The 17,606-nt window shown below is 38.3% G+C and overlaps 1 protein-coding gene across 1 annotated transcript in view; it reads left to right on the forward strand.

Annotated features, from left to right (window-relative positions):
• Positions 1-17,606, forward strand: part of Rad9 (cell cycle checkpoint control protein Rad9) — a 30,253-nt gene that overhangs the window by 3,742 nt on the left and 8,905 nt on the right. Inside the window, exons 3-4 of the mRNA XM_067158782.2 lie at positions 10,446-10,767; positions 15,697-15,868. Of these exons, the coding sequence (XP_067014883.1) occupies positions 10,446-10,767; positions 15,697-15,868 (494 nt within the window). The remainder of the gene's footprint in view (positions 1-10,445; positions 10,768-15,696; positions 15,869-17,606) is intronic.

The raw sequence follows: 17,606 nt of genomic DNA on the forward strand, positions 1-17,606 counted from the left end.
TAGAAATGGCTGTGGAAGTAAGGAGAAATTGAAGGAACTTACTAGAAAATTGAATCAAGCAAAGAAGGCAGCTAAGGATAATATGATGGCAAGCATAATTGGCAGTCATACGAATTTTAGTGAAAAATGGAAGGGTATGTATAGGTATTTTAAGGCAGAAACAGGTTCCAAGAAGGACATTCCAGGAATAATTAATGAACAAGGGGAGTGTGTATGTGAGGATCTTCAAAAGGCAGAAGTATTCAGTCAGCAGTATGTAAAGATTGTTGGTTACAAGGATAATGTCGAGATAGAGGAGGAGACTAAGGCCAAAGAAGTAATAAAATTTACATATGATAACAATGACATTTACAATAAGATACAAAAGTTAAAAACTAGAAAAGCGACTGGAATTGATCAGATTTCTGGGGATATACTAAAGACAATGGGTTGGGATATAGTACCATATCTGAAGTACTTATTTGATTATTGTTTGGTCGGAGGAGCTATACCAGATGAATGGAGAGTTGCTATAGTTGCCCCTGTGTATAAAGGAAAGGGTGATAGACATAAAGCTGAAAATTACAGGCCAGTAAGTTTGACATGCATTGTATGTAAGCTTTGGGAAGGCATTCTTTCTGATTATATTAGACATGTTTGTGAAATTAATAACTGGTTCGATAGAAGGCAATTCGGTTTTAGGAAAGGTTATTCCACTGAAGCTCAACTTGTAGGATTCCAGCAAGATATAGCAGATATCTTGGATTCAGGAGGTCAAATGGACTGTATCGCGATTGACCTGTCTAAAGCATTTGATAGGGTGGATCATGGGAGACTACTGGCAAAAATGAGTGCAATTGGACTAGACAAAAGAGTGACTGAATGGGTTGCTATATTTCTAGAAAATAGATCTCAGAGAATTAGAGTAGGTGAAGCTTTATCTGACCCTGTAATAATTAAGAGGGGAATTCCTCAAGGCAGTATTATCGGACCTTTATGTTTTCTTATATATATAAATGATATGAGTAAAGGAGTGGAATCGGAGGTAAGGCTTTTTGCGGATGATGTTATTCTCTATAGAGTGATAAATAAGTTACAAGATTGTGAGCAACTGCAACGTGACCTCGAAAATGTTGTGAGATGGACAGCAGGCAATGGTATGTTGATAAACGGGGTTAAAAGTCAGGTTGTGAGTTTTACAAGTAGGAAAAGTCCTCTCAGTTTTAATTACTGCGTTGATGGGGTGAAAGTTCCTTTTGGGGATCATTGTAAGTATCTAGGTGTTAATATAAGGAAAGATCTTCATTGGGGTAATCACATAAATGGGATTGTAAATAAAGGGTACAGATCTCTGCACATGGTTATGAGGGTGTTTAGGGGTTGTAGTAAGGATGTAAAGGAGAGGGCATATAAGTCTCTGGTAAGACCCCAACTAGAGTATGGTTCCAGTGTATGGGACCCTCACCAGGATTACCTGATTCAAGAACTGGAAAAAATCCAAAGAAAAGCAGCTCGATTTGTTCTGGGCGATTTCCGACAAAAGAGTAGCGTTACAAAAATGTTGCAATGTTTGGGTTGGGAAGAATTGAGAGAAAGAAGAAGAGCTGCTCGACTAAGTGGTATGTTCCGGGCTGTCAGCGGAGAGATGGCGTGGAATGACATTAGTAGACGAATAAGTTTGAATGGCGTTTATAAAAGTAGGAAAGATCACAATATGAAGATAAAGTTGGAATTCAAGAGGACAAACTGGGGCAAATATTCATTTATAGGAAGGGGAGTTAGGTATTGGAATAACTTACCAAGGGAGATGTTCAATAAATTTCCAATTTCTTTGAAATCATTTAGGAAAAGGCTAGGAAAACAACAAATAGGGAATCTGCCACCTGGGCGACTGCCCTAAATGCAGATCAGTACTGATTGATTGATTGATGTTTGCTTCGAGAAGATTCAGATTCAGGGGCAGTCCAGTGCATTTTATAGCCCTTAAATGGAAATTACATAGTTGAACATCTGCATGTTCTTAGAATATCAATAGCTGAGCTGTAACCTACCTAACACAGGTGTTTTCGATGTGATTTGGGTGATATATTGGTTCAAAATGATATTTTTATGTTCCTAAAAAACAGCTGTTTTAGACTAAGGCCCTTTCGGCATGAAACGATTCAGTTATGATATCAGTCCCATTTATTATTAATAGCTAGGTATCACCTATAAAATTTTCTCTAAGATCCTATATTCCAGAATCCATGACCAGCTTGATAGTGAATTGGGTGAATATCAGGGTGTTTTCGTCCAGGACAAACTTGTCCAGATCAAATTATTAGTCTCAAATGGATCATAAAACATCAACGCTGTAGGAGCAAAAATTTAGTGATCACTTTTGTTGATTTTCAAAAGGCTTACGATACTGTTAAATGAAATGAGTTTCATTATGATAGATCTGTATTTAACTGTAATTACAATAGAGATAAACTAATGTATTATTAAGGTCCACCTTTTCAATAAAAAATATACCGAGTTTAAATTACATATGATTAGGGACTAGTTTCGACCTAATATTAGGTCATCATCAGCCTAAAGCAAAATTAAAACATAAATACCGAAGAAATCAAACAATGTAAAGACACGTAAGGTCTCGTAAATGTACATACCATGTGAGGTATTGAGAAAAGAATTACAGAGACGTGCAGCACTATGTTAAAAATTAACTCCATGACAGGGATTCATAAAAAGTCCAGTTCGCATTAAAAAGATGTTTAAGATAGGAATCCTTGAGTTGCTGGATAAGGAGATTAAGTATATGCTGGCTCCTTTAAGATGCTGTTATCCAATTGAAGAACAACTGAGCCGAAGTCACGTCGTTTATTTACGATTAAAGTCCAGTGCGCCGTACAGCATTAAAAAGTTGTTAGGGATGGAAATCTTTCAGTTGTAGGTCAAGGAATTCAATATATGCTTGCTCCTTAAATGTGCTGTTGTACATTCGAAGAACAACTGGGACGAAGTTACGTCGTTTTTCAAGATAGGCCTATTCATAGACGTAAAAACACATGGATGCTAGAAAGGTTCTTCTGTTTTTTTTTTGGAACTTGAAGGAAGGTGATAGTATGTCAAAGAAAGAAAGAGATCCACCTTATCAATACTAAATTTAATAATGTTTTTTAAAACAGGACCGGTTTCGACTTATCACAAGTCATCCTCAGCTGTCATTTACATACACATTAGAATACATGTTTTAACAGTTGTATCTGACAAATAAACATGTCATGTTTGATAGACATTAGGTAGTATGTCTAGAAGTGAAATTCTGCTTCATACGTCTAAGTTTAGAGGATCAAGAATATTAAAAAGATATCTATCTTTAATACATTAAAAGAATTATAACACATGATAAAATTTGTTGTTTACACCTGACCTTGAATATAGCATTAACGTTCAAGTTTTACTAGTAATAGTTCTTTAAAAGGGCTTTCATATTGCCTTGTTTTTAGTCAACTAAATATGCTTAAATGTAACCACATGTGCTTATACAGTATACTTTTTATTAGGCTTAGACTTTGTCAAAATGAGTAATGTGAATTCGAAGTTGAAATTACAATAACAAAGTGAAATGCGTTTGAAATAATAGTAAGCTAGGTAATTGTAACCTCTGTTGAATGACTCCTGCAATTATATGCTATTTAAAATACATTTCATGCAAAGAAGACATTAGCACACTTCAATATATAAAAGTTGAAAGGTATAAGACAATCATATACGTTTTGTGAAATTCATATGAAGTATTGTTCTTTCTTCATGCGTATGTGTCAATTTCAAATGGGGTAGTATACTTTATATAAACTTTGTTAAATTAAATAATGTGAATCTGAATTTGAGATTGCGTTGAGAAATGAAATGCCATGTAATTAAAACCTGTATTGAATGACCTCTTCAAATATATACTGTGTAAAATACATTAAATGCAACATAAGACAATGGTACATTTCAATATGCAAGTTAAAAGGTAAGAGGTAGTCCTGCAAATTTGTAAATCTTCATATGAAGTACTGTTCTTCACGTGTACATGCCAAGTTGAAATGGGGCACTATTGGCCACTATTTGCTAAAGTCCAATCATTATAAACTTATATTGTCTTGTTAAATATACAGATTGAAGATGAATGTGCTGCTGGGGTTATGAAAGCTGTTGTTGTAGGTGGTTCTTTTTCGGTCTATGATACTTGCTAACTATTGTTCACAAGTTCACGATATAGTACACGCCAAGCTGCCAAGCGATACACTTCCCAATCATCTCACGACAATAGTTAGCAAGTATCATAGACCGAAAAAGAACCACCTACAACAACAGCTTTCATAACCCCAGCAGCACATTCATCTTCAATCTGTATATTTAACAAGACAATATAAGTTTATAATGATTGGACTTTAGCAAATAGTGGCCAATAGTGCCCCATTTCAACTTGGCATGTACACGTGAAGAACAGTACTTCATATGAAGATTTACAAATTTGCAGGACTACCTCTTACCTTTTAACTTGCATATTGATATGTACCATTGTCTTATGTTGCATTTAATGTATTTTACACAGTATATATTTGAAGAGGTCATTCAATACAGGTTTTAATTACATGGCATTTCATTTCTCAACGCAATCTCAAATTCAGATTCACATTATTTAATTTAACAAAGTTTATATAAAGTATACTACCCCATTTGAAATTGACACATACGCATGAAGAAAGAACAATACTTCATATGAATTTCACAAAACGTATATGATTGTCTTATACCTTTCAACTTTTATATATTGAAGTGTGCTAATGTCTTCTTTGCATGAAATGTATTTTAAATAGCATATAATTGCAGGAGTCATTCAACAGAGGTTACAATTACCTAGCTTACTATTATTTCAAACGCATTTCACTTTGTTATTGTAATTTCAACTTCGAATTCACATTACTCATTTTGACAAAGTCTAAGCCTAATAAAAAGTATACTGTATAAGCACATGTGGTTACATTTAAGCATATTTAGTTGACTAAAAACAAGGCAATATGAAAGCCCTTTTAAAGAACTATTACTAGTAAAACTTGAACGTTAATGCTATATTCAAGGTCAGGTGTAAACAACAAATTTTATCATGTGTTATAATTCTTTTAATGTATTAAAGATAGATATCTTTTTAATATTCTTGATCCTCTAAACTTAGACGTAAGAAGCAGAATTTCACTTCTAGACATACTACCTAATGTCTATCAAACATGACATGTTTATTTGTCAGATACAACTGTTAAAACATGTATTCTAATGTGTATGTAAATGACAGCAGAGGATGACTTGTGATAAGTCGAAACCGGTTCTGTTTTAAAAAACATTATTAAATTTAGTATTGATAAGGTGGATCTCTTTCTTTCTATGACATACTATAGCTATCAATACGGAACATCATGAAATTTATTAATCAAGGAAGGTGATAGTTGCGCGTGGAGGCTTAAGAATCCAGAGATACGCTACACTTTTTTCTAGCATCATACTTCGCATCCCCATATATATCAAGTTTATAAACATCTTGTGAAGACAATGTTACTACAATTTCAGTTGATCTCTGAATGAACAGCGGCATCACTTGGAAGCCAGCCTTTTTTCAATTTACATGACCAGCAACTTAAGAATTACTTTTACACCTTTAACTTTTAGCGCATCTCTGGATTCTTAACTTTTTAATGCTGTACGGCGCACTGGACTTTAATCATAAATAAACGCCGTGACCTCGGCTCAGTTGTTCTTCAATTGGATAACAGCATCTTAAAGGAGCCAGGATATACTTACTAATCTCCTTATCCAGCAACTCAAGGATTCCTATCTTTAACATCTTTTTAATGCGCACTGGACTTTTTATGAATCAATCCCGGCTAAGTCCGGTGGTATTTGAAGGTGCTCAAATACGTCAGCCTCATGTCGGTAGATTTAGTGGCATGTAAAATAACTCCTGTGGGACAAAATTCCAGGACCTCGACATCTCCAAAAGCCTTCAAAAGTAGTTAGTGGGACATAAAACAATGATATTAATTAGTACCAGGTTAATTCCTGGGGTTAATTACGCCTAGGCTAACCACACCATCCCATGTAGTGCTGACTGACAAAGTGACTCAGGCAGTAGAGGGCTGGTCTCCTTAGCACAAGTTGGTGGGTTTGATCGGGGCTTATTTCTGTGGATAGATACGTAGATAGATTTATTTTTATACACCGAGCAAGTGGCCGCATGGTTTGGATCACGTAGCTATCAGCTATATGGTGTGGAAACATGAATTCTCAAGAACATATCATTGAAACGCTTGGAAGCCTTTGAAATGTGGATCCACTGTAGGATGCTCAGGATTTTGTGGGTTGCACGTCTAACGAACCAAGAAGTACTCAGAAGGGCAAGAACAAGTCGGGAACTCGTTCAAACATTCAAACACCGGAAGATCTCGTACCTTGGCCACATCCTTAGAAATGACCGTTACCTCATCTTACAGCGGATTGTACAAGGCAAAATACAGGGTCGAAGAGGTGTCGGGAGGAGGCGAACATCATGGCTTGGAAACATCAAAGAATGGACTGGAATTCACAGTGTTGAAAGACTTTTCCACCTAGCAAGAGATCGTACTGCATTCGCCACAGTGATCGCCAACGTCAGGGGGACCTGATATGATACTGTGAAGAAGAAGAAGAAGAAGCTATCAGCTTGCATTCGGGAGATAGTGGGTTCGAACCCCAATGTTGGCAGCCCTGAAGATGGTTTTCCATGGTTTCCCATTTTCACACTAGGCAAATTCTGGGGCTGTACCTTAATTAAGGCCACAGCCACTTCCTTCTTACTCCTAGTCCTTTCATATCCCGTCGTCACTATAAGACCTATCTGTTTTCACTTTACAAATAAAAAGTATTTATAAGATCCTCCTCTTCAATACAAAACAAACCTTCTGTTAGATGGGACAATGTCTATACATGTTTCAGCCTAATCTCAAGGCTAGTGTCATTGTGACTTGAGACTGACATGGTCGTACCACGTGAGACGACAGCTTTTTAACAAATGTTGCATACTTATTAACCACATTATTGACGGTCTCACTACGCTGTACAACACAGTGTTTCATTTTAAAGAATCGGCAAGTTTTATTGTCAATCAAAACGGCCTTTCAGACGAGAGAATTTTTTACCTCAATATGTTTTTTACTTTAAGAATCATGATCATTGTATTTTACTTCATCAATGTTTTTTATTTTGTTACTTAATGTAATAATTGTTCTTCTACTGAATATGGCCTTGAGATTAGGCTGAAACATGTAAAGATATTGTCCCATCTAACAGATGGTTTGTTTTGTATTGAAAAGGAGGATCTTATAAATACTTTTTATTTGTAAAGTGATAACCGTCAATACGGAATGAGATTTCTAACATGCAAAGACCTATCTGTGTCGGTGCAACATAAAACAAATTAGAAAGGTCAGTCAAGCTAGCGCTGCTGGAACAGTCTGACGTACTTGACACGCTCCGTACAAATAAAACACTATCACTTCCTCGATTATTTCAACAGGGATAACTACACCCACTTGACCGTCTTTTGGAACCTGTTGATTCCCAACATATCATAGCAGTGGCAACAGCTAGCTTTGACACCTCAACATTTTATCATTAACAACATCTCCAACAAGAAGTCCCATACATTTTTCTATGACTTTCTGATAATAAACCATATTCTTTTAACAGTTTGATATGTTCATACTCGAGTTGTAAATATATTTAATAATGTTATTTGTTTTACGTCCCACTAACTACTCTTTTACGGTTTTTGGAGACGCCGAGGTGCCGGAATTTAGTCCCGCAGGAGTTCTTTTACGTGCCAGTAAATCTACCGACACGAGGCTGACGTATTTGAGCACCTTCAAATACCACCGGACTGAGCCAGGATCGAACCTGCCAAGTTGGGGTCAGAAGGCCAGCGCCTTAACCGTCTGAGCCACTCAGCCCGGCGTAAATATATTTGGCATTGGTCTTGCTGTCTTGAACTCATGTTACGGGAGTGGGTCAAATGTTCCCCTAGGATGAATGTACTTTCACACACTCAAGGCCGTTAAAGTTCTAATGATGTATAAAACGAAGAAGATCCATTTTGGTTTTAGACGCTCACATATTCAAGATTGAACATATTATAGCCTTCTAAACTGTTATTTCTCAATATACTTACCAAAACTTTCTGTGCATTGTCCCCATTTTAGATGTTCGTATACAATATTTTAAGAGATCATTGTTCAACATTTTAATTCTTAATTTTATAAGATTAGATAGGTTCCACAAGCAATAACTTTAAGATTGAGTTAGGCTGATGATGCTCATAAAAAGGGTGAAACATGTACCTTATGTAAAATTTTAACCCCATAAAATAGCGGAATATATTGAATAGGTGGTTCAATAAATATTGTTGTAATATTTGTGATTTGAAGCAAATTGTAAAAAAATAATTATTTAACATCAATGGGTTATTTACCTAGTTGTAGATGATTCAGTAAAACATTATACACAACTAATACACCTTAAGTACAGTACGCGCAACTTTTAGTGATACCTAGGCTCCCTAGTGCTGAATTGGTAGATCTCGGTTATCTTCGAGATTCGTATTGGCAACCTTTGAAACACAAACTATGAATCGAGTATGCATCGTCGTGAGACATCTGGTGTACACTGTACGTACTAGTTTGTTGTTTACACAGCAAAGCCAAAATATAGGTTAGAATTGAACATGAGTGAGGAAAACAGGCCTCCTAATAAAATTTATGCTGTTGACGTCATGACTGGTGAAACAGGTCTCGTCATTCTTCGTCTTCCCCCATACAACTGTGATCTGAACGCCATTGAATTGGCATGGGTAAAAATAAAACGCGAATTCAAACGACGCAATATTACGGGAGACTTGTCAACAGTTAACTTACGACGACTCACCATCAGGGCATTCCATTTAGGATCTGCCGCAGATTGGGATGGGTATTGCAGAAAGGTGAAAGAACTGGAAGAGGAATACTGGAGGCACAACGGTGTCATGAAAATACCCATGGACGTGATTGTAATTAATAGTACTGCAGATAGCAGTGACGATTGTGGAAGTGATATTTCAGAGAATTCATGCTAAGGTAATGCAAGGTTTAGAAAATTCATATCGATCATACTATCGATTCAATTCAGATTTCATTTCCATTCAGTTGGCAGTATTATCAGAACCAGGAGAGATTCCTTCTTACTCCTCACCCCCGTAAAACCAGGTATCACTAAAAGTTGCGCGAACTGTATATAAAAGTATTTTTCTAAAATAATTACCAAATTAAACAAAATCTAGACATGTTTATATGTACATATTTATACAGAGGACATTACATTCTCGAGGTCATTACGGTACATCTAATTTTCGAGCTGGGTGAGTGAAAAGGGTCCACTGATTCACCCATCTCATTCACTGATTTTAGTGCTCTCATGAGTTAGCCCGAGCCACAGTCCTCATTTTAGGCTAATGGAAAATATACCTTTGCCTAGTATTGTGGCAAGGAACATGTAATGGAATCAACTCCAACAATGTTCAGCAAACCACTCTGTTCGTCAGACACTTATACAGAAAGAGGGCATTGACATGTCTGCAGCGCAAGTGGAATGTTCTCATACTCACCGTCTCACAAAAAGACCCGTAATTAGATTGGACTCTTTCCAAGTTTTGTATTAAATACTGCTGAGAAGGTAGCCACACCTCGCAACAGTATTCTAGCAATGGTTTGATTAGAGTGCAAAACAAAGTTATCAAAATTCTAGGACAAACAGATTCGGAGCAGTTTCTTTTCAGAAAGCCAAGTAATTTAAACACTTTCATAGAAATCTTGTCTAAATGTTTGTCAAAAGAAAGACAGTAACAGTTTGAAAGTGTCACACCAAGATCATTTATTTCATTCACATGAGCTATTTGAAAATTGTCTAAATGATAAAGTTAATTTACTGGTTTCAACTTACACAAAAATGTAATTGCATTGCAGTTTGAAGTATTCTTTTGTGGTATTTGAAGGTGTGCAAATACGCCTAACTTACGTTGGTAGAGTTACTGGTAAATAAAATAATTCCTGCAGGACAAAATTCTGGCACCTAAACATTTCCAAAAAATATAAAATAGTAGCTAGTGGGACGTGAAACCAAAAACATTGTAATTACGAAATGCCAAGGTAATGAAAATTATAAGCCTTTGCTTTTCACTTTCCCAAGGGCTTTCATGGTCTGTATGGAGATGGGTAAGGTAGTGGTGACCTGGTTCAGTTTTTCTTGACAGATCTTATGACAGTCTCAATATATGTTGGTGTGGTCTGAACTGTGCCTCCATTTTTTTTTTTCCCAGCTGTATAACAATATTTAAAATATGCTTTCTAAACACCCAACTATATGTGTTGTTTTAGTCATGTCTACCCGTGTTCCGCTCACCCAACACGCTGGACAAGCAGGTGGAGACCTGCTTGTTACGTCTGGAGCCCGACGGTTCCCGCCTGGTGCTGGAGATGAGGTGTCGTCACGGTGTTGTGAAGACTCACTACATGCCCATTATTGAGTGTGAGACTCTGCAGGTCGTTTACACCAAGGACACCTCAGCACACCAACTAGCCGCTCACGTGCGTCTTTACTCGGACGCTGTGCTCAATTTCCAAGCCACCCAAGAAGAGGTCACGCTGGCTGTAACCCCAAGCAAGACTTATCTCCGCAGCTACTCAGACGACACCCTTGGTGAGTTGAAATAGTCCCTATTTTTGTCGAAGGTCAGTGGGCTTCTTTTTAAAACAAGGACAGTGGTTTGTGTGGGATGGGGAGGTGATTAGCTCGGTGGCTTCGCTGCTGGCTTCTCATCCGAAAGACAGGTTCGAATCCTGGTCACTCCTCCGTTGAGATTTTCATCTCAAAATTCACATTGTGTCAGGAAGGACATCCGGACTTAAACCTCCGGCCTAAACCAAAATAGACGGATGGCTCCAGCGATCCCTGAAATAACTAACGTTATTGGCTTTACTTCCCACTAACTACTTTTTCGGTTTTCGGAGACTCTGAGGTGCAGGAATTTTGCCCCGCAGAAGTTCTTTTACATGCCAGTAAATCTACTGTACGAGGCTGATGTATTTGAGCACCTTCAAATACTACCGGACTGAGCCAGGATCGAACCTGCCAAGTTGGGGTCATAAGGCCAGCACCTCAACCGTCTAAGCCACTCAGCCCGGCCTGAAATAACTGGGATAAGCCAAAAGAATGTTTATGGAGTGACCATGCATGTGAACGCACTTTGGCTTTGAAGCCAAGCTCTGCATTTGGGAGACAAGTGGGTTCAAACCTCACCATCGGCAGTCCTGAGATTGCTTTTCTGTGCTTTCACGTGTTCACTTCCAGGCAAATGCCGGGACAGTTCCTATTCATCACGGTTTGATTCTGGAGTGGGAACCTGAGAAACGGCCACCACATCCAAGGAAGGCAGGAGGTGCGCAAATCACGCACTCCCAGCACGGAGAGGTAGTGACTAAAAATAATGATACAGGACTCATCCTAGGTCCCGTATTCAGAATGGGTATACTCAAAACCCTTTAACAAGTATCCATTGAAGGGCAACTCTGGTAATTCCAGTTATTGTGGTTAAAATGCTCGTAGTCAAATTTGTATCACACACTGTCGCTCATATGTTTTCAACCACCATGGTTTTGTGGAGAGTCAAAAGAATAAAATAAAAATACATTGCATTAATAGTGTGTTTTAAAATTCTTTGTTTAATAGTGTGGGTTTTTACTGGTATGTTATAGGGTTGTACTTGTTATATTTATTATTCAAGGAACTTGGGAGGAGGATAGGTTACATAGAATAATGGAGAAGTAGAGGAAGACCCAAGTGACAATGGCTAGACTCAGCTTTTAATGACTTAAAGATAAGGGGTGTGGAATTAAACGAGACCACAGAAGTACGGTAGTTGCGGGCAGAATATTGTGGAGGAATTTAATAATTCTCACAGGTTTGCCGACTGAACACTGAGAGGTATAGCAGCTTATAGTGAAGATGTATGTTTGTAGGACAGTGTTATCAAATCGGCTACTATTACTATCAATATAAATGGTCCGTTATTGGACATTATAAATTTTCCAGCTAACTCATTCTTGGTTGCCAGCGTTTCGCCCTCGTGTGCTAGGGTGGGCTCATCAGTTGGTACCTAGCACACCTACCAATACGCTGGCTAGTGCATACCGTGGAGGCCACTGCGTAGGCTAACTGGAGCCACCGGCAGTGCCAATGCACTAAGAGACTTTGTCTCATTATCAAAAATTGATGCCTGCCCTAGCACACGAGGGCGAAACGCTGGCAACCAAGAATGAGTTAGCTGGAAAATTTATATTGGTATTATAAATTTAAAGATAAAAATTTCATTGTTCCGTATTGAAATTATTGATGTTAAAAATTAAATAATTGAAAAGGAGGTTCAACCTATTCAATACTTAAAAGAAAGAAATGCAGTAATCACATTCCTATTTAAATGGGACCGGTTTCGACCTTAGTCCAGGTCATCATCAGCCGTAAAAACATGTACAATGTTTATGAATATTGGAGGTCAGTTTCACACTCTGATAGGCACAAAGACACGACACCACATTCTGTCATGCACAAAGTCACAACCCTATCAACTAATATACGAAGATCAAAAATAACTTGAAGTCGCAGACGAATAGATTTGTAGTAGAAAGCCGCCAGCTCCTGGTGATCAGCGCGGCACATTCAAGGTCATGCGCTGCGGTCGAACGCCAAAGTAGAGTGGAGAATGTTTTGAAGGTCCAGAATTTGTCACGGTTGCGGGAAGTTAAGTACGTATATAAAAATATACGACGCAAATCAGTATAATTGAATGAGTACTTGTACTCCTGCTAAGTTCTTGGAAAACAGTTGACTTGAAAAAACAATTGTAGAGTTTTTTCAAGTCAACTGTTTTCCAAGAACTTAGCAGGAGTACAAGTACTCATTCAATTGTAGAGTTTTTTCAAGTCAACTGTTTTCCAAGAACTTAGCAGGAGTACAAGTACTCATTCAATTATACTGATTTGCGTCGTATATTTTCATATACGTACTTAACTTCCCGCAACCGTGACAAATTCTGGACCTTCAAAACATTCTCCACTCTACTTTGGCGTTCGACCGCAGCGCATGACCTTGAATGTGCCGCGCTGATCACCAGGAGCTGGCGGCTTTCTACTACAAATCTATTCGTCTGCGACTTCAAGTTATTTTTGATCTTCGTATATTAGTTGATAGGGTTGTGACTTTGTGCATGACAGAATGTGGTGTCGTGTCTTTGTGCCTATCAGAGTGTGAAACTGACCTCCAATATTCATAAACATTGTACATGTTTTTACGGCTGATGATGACCTGGACTAAGGTCGAAACCGGTCCCATTTAAATAGGAATGTGATTACTGCATTTCTTTCTTTTAAGTATTGAATAGGTTGAACCTCCTTTTCAATTATTTAATTTTTAACATTATAAATTTACTCATTCAGGACAAATATTTCAGATTCCCTATGGGAATCAACATCTATATCATACTATTACTATCTGCGTCTGATGAGAAGTCGCAGCAGCTTGTACTGTAGGTACGGCACAAGTAACAGATACTACACTTTTAGGTACAAACATCAGACAGTGTAAGCTCTCTGTATCAATATATATATATTCAGTATCAAACTGTTCATTATACAGTACTTATATTAAATGTGCAACTAAGGCACAATTGCTCCACCACTTTTAAACTTTGCAAAAAAAAATATTTTACTCTCATTGAGTAAACTGTATTAATTAGGTGGATATTTACTGAAGTTTTTGTAAAAAGTAAGTCACTTGAGAGAGGTGCATGCGCAGTAGCTATGATTACCCCTCACACCGCTTACTTGGAAGTAAGGAGACGCGATGCTTGACTAAGTGGTGTGTTCCGAGCTGTCATTGGAGAGATGCGTGGAATGGCAGTAGACGAATTAAGCTTGAGTGGAGCTTTTAAAAGTAGGAAAGATCAAAATTCCGGGCGAGTTGGCCGTCCGGTTAGGGGCGCGCAGCTGTGAGCTCGCATCCGGGAGATAGTGGGTTCGAACCCCACTGTTGGCAGCCCTGAAGATTGTTTTCCATGGTTTCCCATTTTCACACCAGGCAAATGCTGAGGGTGTACCTTAATTAAGGCCCCGGTCGCTTCCATCCCACTCCTAGGCCTTTCCTATCCCATCGTCGCCATAAGACCTATCTGTGTCGGTGCGACATAAAGCAAGTTCTAAACGAGGAAAAAAAACATTTAAGAAAAGGCTAGGTAAGCAATTGATAGGGAATCTAACACCTGGGTGACAGCCCTAAATGCAGATCATTGATTGATTGAGCAGCCATGCACAAGCAGAATAACATTAATGATGGTAGACAGGTTTCAAATTTGGGTTCAGAATTATTTGTAAATGGGGACAATCATAGTAATGATGTGCCAATTGATGGTTCAGTAGAAAATAACGATGATTATAAAGTTGTACCAGAGTGGTGGGGCATTAGTGTATCATAATGGGATATAGCTTCTGGAGGGGCGTGTGCAGGTCTTTCAAGTTGATGCCTATAGAAGAGCTGCTCGTCTGTGAGGATGAGGTTCTACCTAGGAAGAAATCTAAAGCTGAAGATGGCACACATACCCAGTCCCTGAGCCAGAGGATTTAATTAGTGAAGGTAAAATCCCTGGCCCGGCTGGGGATAGAAACCGAGACTCCTTGGGCTAACAAGTAGAACCAGATGGGATATTAGTAATGAACCAAGGTCCACAAGGAAATAAATGGATGGATTTCAGAAGTTTTTTATTGTATCCTGTGACTAAAAATATATACATATCCACTTCTTAATACTTTATACATTTCTTGATTTAACTCTCTCCCACCCATAGCATAGTAAAGCGTTCTTATACTTCCAGTCACGTTCGTAAGCCACCTATCGACGGAAATGCAAATATGGCTGACTTTTAGTAGCACATGCACTATGTATTGACCATAGATGTTAGTTTCCTTTTAAAACTTATGGAGGCTTAATACGAAATACAGAAAGCAATGACAGATGTAAACAAACATGTCTGCGGTTAATTTGTGTTAAAAATATTTTATGTAATAACAAGTTTGAAGTTGTGGTGAACAATAATTCCGACTGTGCAAGTGTTAGTGTTGGTTTAAGTGCAATTAGTGACTGGAAAGTGAAAATGAAATTGGTAACATTACGGCATTTACATGCGTGATGACATTGCTTGTAGGCCTAAATTTCAGTGGACAGGTAAACTGTCTTACGTCGAACCTGCAGACTGTTGACTTTCATTTGGTGAAATATTTATGTTTCTAGCTTCATTAGTTTTTGTACAACATATTTTTTTTATTAATGTCTGCATTTTCAAGATGATAGCTAAAAAGCAATTCATTTCATTCTGGAAATAAAGTAAATTTAAATATGGACGGGAAAGGGTTAATTACACAGTTCAGGGTTCTTGTGTTATAAGAAATGCACTTGTAGAGGACATTGTGAATGATCTAATGTAGTATTGTTAACCCATATCATTTTCCTTGTTATATTTATGATTCCAAGCTGGTTTACTTCACAAGGAGCCTGAATTTGTTAATGTGGTTAATTTTTCAGATCCTAGTAAGGTGATCCACACAGAACTTTGCTTGGAGCCTGGCGAGTTTGACGAGTATAAAGTGACGAGTGAAGCTGCCATCACCTTCTGTCTCAAGGAGTTCAGAGCTCTTCTGACCTTTGCTGAGGCCACGTCCCTTCCTGTTGAAGTGAACTTCGAGACTGCAGGACGGTGAGTCATACAGTTCCACAGTTAATAATGCAAGTTTTTTCAAACTGACTCTTTATTACATTATCACTTTAGTACTACATATAGACAGTTTAATCAGACATGCAATTTTTCTTGCCCTTCGCATGTCCATAATTAGTATTTACAATAGTTTACTCGAGTCTCGGCTATTCATGGGTACTCATGTCAGTTTGAATTTATTAGTTACAGATATTTATAGGTTCTCATGCAAATTTTAATTAATAAAGCTTACTTCTGGATAATTTTGGCGGGGGGTTTTCAGTAGATTTCCATGGTATAAAAAATTCTGAAGCAATTGGGGGTAAGGAATGCTGTAAGGTATTTATGGCATTTATATTGGCTAACAAAGGGACTTTTATTGGCCACAGAGCTGCCTGAGCTGTACCACTAAATCAAATCAAACCCCATGCCGCAGCAGCTCCAAAGAGCCTTGGCTTGCCAAGCGACCCCTATTCAGTCTGTAAGGCCTGCAAGATATAAGGTGCCACGTGGTCGGCACGACGAATCCTCTCTGCCATTATTTTTGGTTTCCTAGATGAGGGCCGCTATTTCACCGTTAGATAGCTTCTCAATTGTAATCTCGTACGCTAAGTGGAACCAGCTCTCAGATCCAGGTAAAAGTCCCTGACCTGGCCAGGACTCTAACCTAGGGCCTCTGGGTAAGAGGTAGACATGCTACCCCTACACCACAGGGCCAGCTCAACTAACTGCTATTCCCAGAAAATGAAAATATTTGTGGTTTTCTTCATTTGCTCCCCTCCCTTAATTTTCACTGTTCTGTTTACGTTTCCTTACTCAAACGCGGCTGTGCAACATCATACTCATGGCTTTTAGAACGTCCTGATTTGCTATCACTTGTCTTGGATCTGTTACTGTCAACACTACCATGAAACTGTACTTCTCAATCCAACATTTGTGACTCGTGTTCATTCTCGCTTATGTTTGGAAATAACACCACTTCCTATCAACTGCCTACCACTCTCACTTCATGTTTGCCAGCTGCCTCTTTTATTTTCTTGAAAACGTTCTCATAAATTGGCTATATGTAATTTTTTCTCAAGAGTGCTCTCATCTGGTGTTGATCTTTGCGTGTATTTCTCAAGGTATGATTTGAATGCAGGATTGTGTACCTTGTGGACTGGAATTCCTGACTGGATTAATGCCATGGCAAGATCGCAATTAACTCATGTAATCCTGAAGTGCAGGCATATATCAGTGCAGTTTGCTTAGGTTTTGACTTGCAAAGTTCAGTGTTCTTTAAGTGTTTGCTGTACTGGATGTGCTGGTTTATTTTGTTTCTTTGATGCATGTCATCGATTGCAATATTTGCTTCGTAGAAGGCACATCAAAGAATGATGCCATCAGTTTCGACAAATTGCTCCTTAAATTTTGAAAGTGGATACAATTACTACTTAACCTTCGGCATGATTTTGTGTTAAAAAATATGTTCTGGTCCGGACTGGAATAACAAGGCCAACAAGAGAGTACACAGTCGATATGTGGAGCCGTTAAATTCATGCCAATACAAATGAACTGCCTCCGTGGTTCAGGCGGTAGCGCGCCAGCCTCTCACCGCTGGATACCGTGCTTTAAATCCCAGTCACTTCATGTGAGATTTGTGCTGGACAAAGTGGAGGTGGGTCAGGTTTTTCTCCGGGTACTCCGGTTTTTCCTGTCATCCTTCATTCCAGCAACACTCTCCATTAACATTTCATCTCAT

Source organism: Anabrus simplex, chromosome X (assembly GCF_040414725.1).
Source record: "Anabrus simplex isolate iqAnaSimp1 chromosome X, ASM4041472v1, whole genome shotgun sequence".
NCBI classification, from domain to species: Eukaryota; Metazoa; Arthropoda; class Insecta; order Orthoptera; family Tettigoniidae; genus Anabrus; species Anabrus simplex.